The sequence below is a fragment of the Galleria mellonella genome, unplaced genomic scaffold (genome assembly GCF_026898425.1).
Source record: "Galleria mellonella isolate WM207_F2 unplaced genomic scaffold, CSIRO_AGI_GalMel_v1 utg143, whole genome shotgun sequence".
Lineage (NCBI taxonomy): Eukaryota > Metazoa > Arthropoda > Insecta > Lepidoptera > Pyralidae > Galleria > Galleria mellonella.
In genome coordinates this window covers 1,803,866-1,814,473 of record NW_026441997.1, presented here as the reverse complement: position 1 = coordinate 1,814,473, position 10,608 = coordinate 1,803,866, and the positions used below count along the sequence as shown (strand labels likewise).

Below are 10,608 nucleotides of genomic sequence, written 5' to 3'. Positions count from 1 at the left end.
GTTTACGATCTGGAATCTGAAACTCTGATAACCTGATACATACCATACCGCTTGAGAGCAGTTTAGTAAATTCATTTAAGATTATAAGTCCCTATCTATAAGGTGTACAAGGAATTTGGCACCAAGATATATAAGATTGCTAAATTAAAATATGCAAGTATCTAAACCACTATATTACAATTAAAAACTTATAATTTCCATATATTAATGCTACTACACTATTTTTAACTTTCAGTATCTTGCTTATTAGTACTTCCTTGAAGTTCTAAATGTTTCTCCAAATGTGAGACAAGAATTTGTTGAGTTCCATTCAATTGACCCACGAGACTAGAGCCTACATTCTCTAGGACTGCACATAGCTGACTCCTTGCTGTTTCCAAGCTTGGCATTTTGCTGAACTCTACAAGTTCATTTTTAGACATCAGCCGATCTTGTATAATTGCAGCTATAAAATAAAATTATATTAGTAATTATTTACAGTAATAAAAAAATAGAATATATGTGTTTCATAGAGAAATTCATCAACAGTTTTTGATTATTCTGATAGTATAATCTTATAAACTATGAATAATCCTAATAATAATATAATAAATAATGAAAAAATATACATCTACAAAAACACAAAGGAATAAATATAAAATATGATTACTCTTAATTTTAACAGTCATTTTATTAAAAAAATTCTCAATTATCTGCTGGTTATTTAAATATCCAATTATTATAAACTCACATCCTTTTCTTTTTAGGTAGATATAGATCATAGCTTACTCCTATATTATATATATATATATATATATATATATATATATATATATATATATATATATATATATATATATATATATATATATATATATATATATATATATATATATATATATATATATTTATATATATATATATATATAATTTACACTAAATACTAAAAGAATAAATAATCATAAATAATAATTACCCATAACAACAAGCTGTGGTGTTTTTTTTAATATTTTAAACATCTTATCAGCATTTTCTGGTTGACCAAAAATTATGTTTTGATGTGAGGTAAACAATTTGTTAACTACTTCATACCGAGTACCCTTTGTAGCCATGCTAACAATTTTTTTACCATAAGTTCTCAAATGCATATTATTCTTTTTCAAAGCAGCAAATACAGGAGTCTTTTCTTCCATACTGATTGAATTCACATGTAGAAATACAACCATTTTTGAAGTGTTGAACCAATTGAGACACTCATTGGCTAATATCCTTTCAAAGGGATTGTCAATTTCTACTTTCTTTACTTTTTCTCCTCTATCACAATTAACATAGTCAGGCAGAGTATTTTTCGATGGACCATATATAGGTTTGCTTAAATCTAATAACAGCTGCCTTTCAAAATGTGGTTTCCTAGGTTTTTGAATATTAATTTTGCCTCGAAACCTCCTGGTTAATATAAATGGTGTGTGAGCCTGCAAAAATACTGAAAAAAAAATATAGGTTTCTTATAGCAATACTATGGTGAAGGATGGAAGGGTGGGGATCTCTGTAAATCCTAGGGAAAATTAGTAATAAGGGGTTGACTTACCATGTATAAGTCAACCTGACCTCACTGCTTGCTGGAAGGCAGACCTGTTTTCATTCTCAACTATCATCCCATACCGGTGTTTTAAAAAAAGTATACCAGACAGCATAAGAAATGTTTACATTCTATTTTTGTGCTATTAAAAAAATTCCAGGAATGAAACTGTCACATAAACAGTTCATTTTTAATAATTAAAACCTAACCATTAAATGAAAATACAAATTGATGTATAAATATTTTAAATATGGAGAAAGAATTAAAAAAAGTTACTCCTAAGACAAGTGATTTTTATTTTATTAAGGGCTTTTATCTTCTTTTATATCAAACTTATAATACCCTGTAATGATTTACTAAGGCTAAAAAAGTACAGGCTAAGTAAAATTGACTTAGCTTGTTCACCATAAGAGGAATTAATGGGCATTAATAATTTACAGAGATGTTAAAGTTTCTTATATAGTTTTAGGTATATTTTACCTAAAACTATAACTATATTGAATAATAAACTAACCTTTATGAAACAATCTAGTCGGAAACTACAGATTGTTTCATAACAATGACACAGACCTAACCATGTACAATTTTGCTCTGCGGCCAATACTAGTTTTGTAGATGTTGTAAATTGCTAAACCTAACCTACCTTTCTATCCTAAAGCGATAAAATAAATACTTTAAAAACCCATTCCTTGAGTATATACAAGACAATCATAATGTGACTGACTACGATAGAATTCTGAAACTATTTATTTACAATAATTAAAACTGATTATATTTAACCTAATGACTACATAACCTACTAATCCTAAAGGTACCTGAGCAACATCTTTAGTTAAATGCTATTACAGAAGACGGTTGTATTAATTATATTTATATAATGTAAAGACCTAGCAAAATATGTAATAAATATTTATAAACTATGAAAATAAATATTTACCTCTAGAAGTCATTTTTCAATCGTATACTAACAAGTCATACATAGAAATTATAATTCTATATTCTAAAATCTACTAGACAACTGTAATACAATTATTAGGTATTTTAATTTATTTTAATTAATTATATAAAATAGATATAATAAGACGCCGTTCCAAAGAGGTTAGAAAAATGGAATTTTGCATGAAACTAGTCTAGTCTGTGTTAGCAGTGTTGCCAATATCCGATAGAACATGAGCCTGCTGAAAAAGTAACATTTTAATAGTAAAAGTAACGCATTCTCGTAAATATTCTAAATAAACGCAATTTTATTAATATTTAAGCGTCAAACAACCAATTGCCTCCAATCCTTGAAATATGGAATGACGTTTTTGTATGAAACTATGTTACCAAACTGTATTCCATCATGATGGATCATGGCCATTTTAAATAGGCGCCTGACAGTCAAAGTTATGGCCAAAGATTTTGGAATAGAATAGAATCTATTCTATTCATCTATTCAATAGATGGAATGCATAATTCATATAGTTTCTTGCTCGTTGTATTTATAACATTGCCAATGCGTTAGAGAAGAATAGTCATATAATGTCAATTCATAGCAGGCTAGTGTATAAAAAATGTTATGCGGCCGTAAAACCTACCAAATTCAGATACAACCTGCTTGCGTACTTTCTACATAAATTGTGTCACGTATATAATCTAGTAATGTAAATGAACAAAAATTTTACACAATAATTTTATAATTAAAAATTAAACTGAAAAATTAAATTAAATAATATACTATATATTATAATATAAAATAAAATAAATAATAGAGGTCGAATGTCGATACATAGAAAAAAACTTTTAAAAACCGAATTAGAGGGACGTTAGAAGTGAAATAGAACACATAGATTTTTTAAATTTTTTTTGTTTCTCTTTTTGTACGGGCTAATTTTCGAAACTATTGGATCAATTTAAATGATATTTTACATGGTGGTACCTTCCATCCCCGGTCAATATTTTAGATACTTTTAATCACAGAAAATTAAGGAGCGACACATCATTTATTATTTTTCGTCCAGTATTCCTAGACATAATAAATAGGTAGGTACATACATCAATATATCAATTCAAGGTTATCATGCAATATAATTATAGTAATAGTAAGTTTTGTATCATAAAATTTTATTACATAAAATTGTCGATTTTTTTTTCTTTTATTTAATGATCGTGTTCGTCGAGTTTACTACAATCTTGATCATCATCATATCAGCCTATAACTGTTTACTGCTGAACATAAGCCTCCCCTTTATGAGAGTTTTGCCAATAGTTGTCACACTTAGTAGGCGGATTGGCAACCGCAGTTAGGCTTTGAAGATGTTTTAAGAAAGACGCTGCTTATTTCTCATTCTCCCTTAGTCACCTCTTACGACATCCACGAGAAAGGAAGAGGTAGCTTATTTTATGCCGAGACCACACAGAACACGGGAATATAGGATCACTACAATAAGGAGATAAAAAAAGGATTAACAAATACTACGTGGACAAGGTTGCGGTCATCAGCTAGTTATTTTATAATTTTCAGCCCATTGATGCGAGGTCGGTGTCAACTCTTATTAGAGTCCTTTTCATCAAAGAAGTCCTGCGGTGATTTTTGAAACTAAATTTAACAGGTCGGCCATGTTGTCTTTCGTCGATGTTATCAAGTTCGTTTGTTGTGATAGATTTTTGTGAGTTTTTAACTAGCTTAGTGCATTTTAATTGTAGATTGTTTACAATGCCAAAAGTTGTAAAAAGTTCGGTTCGAGAAATGATATTAAAGGTGAAACAGTCCTGTGAAGCGGAACAAAAGAATCAAGGTGTTTTAATACTACTAAACAATGTTCGGAAGAGATTCCCTGCCATAACAGATACTTTTTAGAGTTGTCATATAATAATTGTTTACTCTATTAATGGGACTTTATGATATAAATTTATTTTTCCAACAAAACTGAACAAATACATAACTGAAACAATCTGATTCTGTTTCCATCCACTCTTCAGACAGTGATGTCCCTTTGGCCACTGATCACAATTATTCAATAAAACTGAATAAAAAATTGTAATGCTTTTCTTTACCCTGTTTTCACATCTTTTCCCTGTAAGTGGAACACCGCTTATATAAGTAAATAAAAATATACTTTTTACATAGCAGAAATATATTTAATAAAGGTAAATGGGCATTTTTATCAAAATGTCTACCAACCCACTTTTGGGATGACCCATGTAATAAGTCAAAATAGCTAACGTTATTATGACTCTGTAAGTGTCGTGTTATTATTAAATAGTTTCAAATGAGGTATGAGGTGGGTTGGTAGACATTTTGATAAAAATGCCCAAATAAACTTTTGACTTATCAAAAATATACATGTTTCACTAATTTGAACTATTGTTATAATGAAAAGTAATGAAATTACAACCTATCTAAAATGTATTTATTTCTTAATACAATTTAAGAGCTTATATTGTTTCATCGAATAATGCAGGAAATATTATTATTTTATAAATTATATATGCTAAATGTAAAATAGGTAAATTTTTTATTCATAAATGGCAACATTATGTCACGCGACTACAGCGCTGCGTCTGGGGGACTACTTTCGTGAAAAAGACTACGTATGATTACTTGCTCTGTGATCTTGGTCTCTCTAATCTGTGTTTTAATCTGTGACGTGTATTCGAATAACTTTAAATACCTTATCTTACAATTAAAAATAGGTTATAATTATAATTAAGGCAAGTTCATGTCTTTTTAACATTTCATTACTTAATTTCTAATCACAGTTATATTTCCTTTAATAGTTGAATACTACTGTATATAAGTAAATTGTTTGAGAATACAGGTTATTTTTTAATTTATTTCTCTACTATTTTGCTAATTAAATGATTAGCGATAAGCCAATCAAACAAGAATTATCTGCAGTCCATTTTACCGTTATTCACTAATATTTTGCTCTAAATACAACAATACTTTGTTGAACATAGAAACTATTTTATCAATGTAAAATATTTTTTTAATGTAAATTCCTACTAATATTTTAGGAAAATGCGAGAATATCAACAGGACACGCCACCGTCATCCGTAAGTGGCGACGAGATTTCAGCAATGGATGCTGATGGTGTTATTTATTTGGATGAAGTGGACGAAATCCAACTAGACGAAGAAATGGAGGATGATGAAGAGGATACTGAAATGAAATCACCTGAAGATCATGCCATTCTGGTATTCGATAAACATGTGGGATCTGTATTTTGTTGTGATTTGCATCCTGATGGTAATTTAGCAGTGAGTGGTGGTGAAGATGACAAGGCCTATGTATGGTCTGTGGCTTCAGGACAAATTGTAATGGATTGCACCGGCCACAAGGATTCTGTTGTTTTTGTGGGATTTAGCTTTGATGGTGTTTACTTAGCTACAATAGATATGAGTGGCTTAATTAAAGTTTGGAAATGCAATCTAGAAAACAATCAACAAGAACCCTGGAAAGCTGTCTTTGAATATGAATCTGGTGATTTTACTTGGGGTTTTTGGCATTTTGGTGCACATGTACTAATATGTGGAATAATCTCTGGTGATATATATGTATTCAAAATACCTTCAGGTGAAACAAAAGTTTTGCAAGGCCCCAATGAGAAAGTTGAATGTGGCAAGGTATGTGGATTTTTATATTAAGCAGTCTGTTACTGACAGTCTTTATATTTATACTTTGTCCATTAGAGCATACTTTTGTATATTTTATATAAGAAGATTTTAGTAAGAACTCAGTACAGCTCTCTTACAGTAAAAACTGCCAAAAATTCAGCTGTCACTTGTGTGCTAAAGCTTATACCTAGCTATGTGTGAATTTACTAATAGTCATATTATTCAATTAAGTTATTCTAATGTTTTTGAAAATCATTTGACTAAAAATTTTATTCATTCACTATACTGCTCTTACTAATGGCTAAAATTATTCTGTATGAGTTCAAAATTATTCATGTATGAGTCAGTATAAATTTAGCTAAATCAAAGTAATCACTCAAATGACAAGACCAATATTTAGTCAGTCACTTTTAGTCTGCAAGTGTTGAAATCTTGCAGTCTAGTCAGATTTTTGGCACAGTTTATCTATTAACTTTGTAAGGGAAATGGCCACGGTGGCTGCGTCCATTTACTCTTCACTGTCATGTGAAGAAAACAACATTTTCTTAGATTAGTAAATATAATTATAATATAGCAATTAATAAATTTTATTTCTTTGAAATACAATATAAATTATGTTTAAGCTATATTTGTCCATATAATGAAATATCAAATATTGCACTTTTTAATATAAATAATTTATGGAAACTGTATTAACGTATGAGCATACCTAGACATCTGTAAAAGCTCTGTAATAAATATATTATAAAATTCGAAATTCATATTGCCTAAATTTTTTACTATTATGTATCAAATGACGATTAATACAAATTAATCATAACTTTTTATTGTGAATCAAGTATTATCACTTATGACAGACTATATATTAGTTACATAATAATAACTTTTTCCATAAAAAAGTTATAACAGTGAGGGTGGTTTTAGAAATACACTGACACAGAATTATTGAATTACAATAATTACCTTTACCTTTTACTGTTAATTCATTCAATACAATATATGAGCATTTGAAATTCACATTTTGAACCTTCAAAGTCTTTATGCAAATTAATAAATTTATGCTAGTTTGATACAAAATAAAAAAAAATTAAATTGTTAAAAATCTTATAGAAGAATGCCAACATCTTTATGTTTTACATAATTTTTCAGCTCTTCAATGATGGTGTACGTTTAGCAGCTGGATATGAAGATGGTTCAGTCAAAATATGGGACTTAAAAACAAGAAGGGTACTTCAACAAATTCCTAGCAATGTTCATAAAATGAGAGTGAATGAAATAGACACACATCATGAGAATAATCTGGTAGCATCAGTGTCTGGTGATGGTAATGCCTGTTTTGTTCACAAATACTATTTATACACTTATTTAACAATATAAAATATTTTTAGAGGATGAAAAAATAATATTTTTAATTTTATTTCACAGGTAAATTAGTTTTGTTTGCATCAAATAATGGCAAAATTGTGGGACAATTGGAGTCTGATATTGATTTAGAAATTGTAGCATTCTCAAAGAATCCACAGTTAGATTACTTTGCAACAGGTGATTGTAAAATTTATTTATAATTTAGTTTATATTAGTAATATTTATTTATATTAGTATATAATTTAGTTTTTACTGTATACACATACATATATACAACTTTGTTTGCCTTTTCTGTAAGGAAACATTAATAAACAGTAACAGAATTCATTTTGGTGAAGGTAAATACAAAATAATGTATTTCTAGATAATTCAAAGCACTTTTTGTTGTAATTTAGTGCAATATGCTTAACTATTTGCTTGTACATTTGAATTACAAGAATGAAGGAAATAACATATTAGAAAGAGGTAATATAGTTGCCATTTTTTGCTAGCTTCATTCATATATATATATGTATTTATATATATATATATATATATATATATATATATATATATATAACATATATATATATATATATATATATATATATATATATATATATATATATATATATATATATATATATATATATATATATATATATATATATATATATATATATATATATATATATATATATATATATATATATATATATATATATATATATATATATATATATATATATATATATATATATATTGATTAATGCGTTACACCAACTTGGCAATGGTTACACACCCTCCACCCACCACAAATGTATTTGAATATTTACACTACATAGTGAGGAGTATTTATGCAATTTACCATAATTTCAGATCATATGTTCACTTTGTCACTAACCTAGCTAATGTCATCCCCCTAGTTAATAAAAACTTGTAGTTTCAAATTAAAATAAGTAATACACATTTACAAAATTTGATTAAAATTGGATGAATGGTTTCAGATATTAGTGTAAACTGTGCAAACACTGTGATGGATTTTAGTTTAGGTGTTTTATGAGTATTATGTTATATGTATGTAAAAAAATATTAGATATTTACAGTTACTTAAGACCGAAAGTGCTATCCTTAATTTATGTCTAGAACCCAAAACTCAGTTTTAGCCTATGTGGCGCTATGTAATATGATTATCATAAGGTTAATTAATTCACAATGCTTTAATGAGTTTTAATCTGTTTTAGGTACATTAACTGGCTCTATCAGTATATGGGATACATCAAGACAAATGGTCCGACATGAGTGTACTAGATCAGATGAAACCACAATCATAGGGGTGACCAAAATGATTTGGATACAAAACCATCTTGTTGTTGGATGCTTGGATGGATCTGTGAGAGTCTATGAGGGCAGATCTGGAGAGCAATGCTTACTACTCACTGGACACAAATCAGAAGTTTTAGAATTTTCTTATAATGTGAAACAAAATATTATATTGACTGCGTCAGATGATGGAACAGCTAGAATATTTAAATATGACGTAAACAAAGACAATGACTAATATATACTTCTTTTTAAATACGTCTTTTCTTCGTATTATATTTATAAAACATAGTATTTTTTTATTAACACAATACACATCTATAAAAGGTACATAACCAGGGCTATTCAGAACAATCACTGTTAAATTAAAATCTCTAAAAAAAATATTTCTAGTAACTTTTTGAAATTATATAGTTAAAGTACTTACAAAAAGAAATACTAATTTCTGAATACAAACAGCAGAATAAAAAGAAAATTAAAAAAAATATTTTAAAGATATTTCACCTCAGAAAACACCTTTATCATATATGTGTTAAGATTATCATTATAATATATCTTTAATTTATCCAATTTATTTACTGAAATATTGAATGAAATGTGTATGTAGGTGACGTACACATTTCATTAATATTCAATAATAATGAAGCTTATTTATATATATTATATATAATTAACGTTAATAATAATTTTAAGAAACCGTTTTTCATTTTATTAACATAGGCATTAGGATCAATTCTGAGACGCAATTTCTCTAAACCAAATATTCTAATTTGATAGTATCTCGAAATGACTTGTATACTCAAATTATTGCTATGGACCATCATAAACTAAATTTATTATAATTTTGAATTAATTGTATTAAGAATTTAATTCATATTAGTCCTTAGGATAAAAATTTTGTTGTAATATCAAAAGTATTTTAATATTAAACTTAACTAGGTGTTAAATTTTAATTTTAGAGATACATTTAGAGACATGGCATCTCAGAATCGACCTCATTATCTTCCTCAGCAGTAAACCGATTTTGATGTTTATTTTTAACCGACTAAAGAATAAGAAGAATCTTAATTCGGTTATTATATTTTTTGTTTCATTGCCACGAAGGTGACGAAAAAGTATATACAGCTCGTCTGATTGTAAATGATCACTGAAGTCCGTGTTGCCACAGAACTCAGTCATTTATAAATCGATTTGGATTTTTTTTTCATTTGAAAGAATATTCTTCGAGTTTGTTCCCATGGGAATCTCATCAAAATTGGTTCAGTAGTTTGAGTTTTAAATGAAAATAACCGGTTCGTAGTTGTGATTATGCTTGATTTAGTATTGTTACAATTTTAATAAGCTTTTTGTGAAACAAAACCTACTTGTTTTAAATTAAAAGGTTTACACTATCGCGATGATTCTAACGAAAAATATAGTCGACTTAAGAATACTTTTTTTTAAATAGGTTCTAATTTTTTAATAACGTCCTATCGAATTCGGTCTGAGACCTTCTGTCTCTACACCTGTGATCTAGTAAGATTATTTTCTGATAAGAGACGTGGTCCACTAATGTTGTGTACATAGTAAATTCTATTTCTATGAAAAAACACAATGATATACGTCATACCTGTCATTGACCTCCAAGCGATGCCACCAAATGAATTGTTCGTATCCTGTTTAACAGCTGAATATTCGAACTGTTCTATTAAGATAACGGTCAACATACAGTCTTATCAGATATTCAATCATTCCAGGATGAGTGTATCTTGTTTGAATAAAAATTGTAAAAATGGCAAGCACA

General features: G+C 28.1%; 2 protein-coding genes across 4 annotated transcripts; one reads left to right on the top strand and one right to left on the bottom strand.

Annotated features, from left to right (window-relative positions):
* Positions 1–158: 158 nt before the first annotated feature.
* LOC113516933 (39S ribosomal protein L10, mitochondrial) lies at positions 159–10,582 on the bottom strand. 2 transcript variants are annotated; one of them, XM_052891662.1, is made up of 3 exons: positions 10,435–10,582; positions 956–1,462; positions 159–445 (listed from the first exon to the last, which is right to left on the bottom strand). In XM_052891662.1, the coding sequence occupies exons 1-3, from the start codon at positions 10,529–10,531 to the stop codon at positions 225–227; spliced, it is 825 nt and encodes a 274-aa protein (XP_052747622.1). In that variant the 5' UTR covers positions 10,532–10,582; the 3' UTR covers positions 159–224. The 2 variants fall into 2 exon arrangements, with proteins under 2 accessions (XP_052747622.1, XP_026757238.1); XM_026901437.3 differs by lacking the exon at positions 10,435–10,582 and adding an exon at positions 2,496–2,756.
* On the top strand, positions 5,099–9,081 carry LOC113516852 (angio-associated migratory cell protein). Of its 2 annotated transcripts, none has more exons than XM_026901330.3 (5): positions 5,099–5,251; positions 5,558–6,167; positions 7,308–7,482; positions 7,584–7,700; positions 8,747–9,081. In XM_026901330.3, the coding sequence occupies exons 2-5, from the start codon at positions 5,562–5,564 to the stop codon at positions 9,061–9,063; spliced, it is 1,215 nt and encodes a 404-aa protein (XP_026757131.2). In that variant the 5' UTR covers positions 5,099–5,251; positions 5,558–5,561; the 3' UTR covers positions 9,064–9,081. The 2 variants fall into 2 exon arrangements, with proteins under 2 accessions (XP_026757131.2, XP_026757132.2); XM_026901331.3 differs by having other exon boundaries at positions 5,140–5,358.
* Positions 10,583–10,608: the final 26 nt, after the last annotated feature.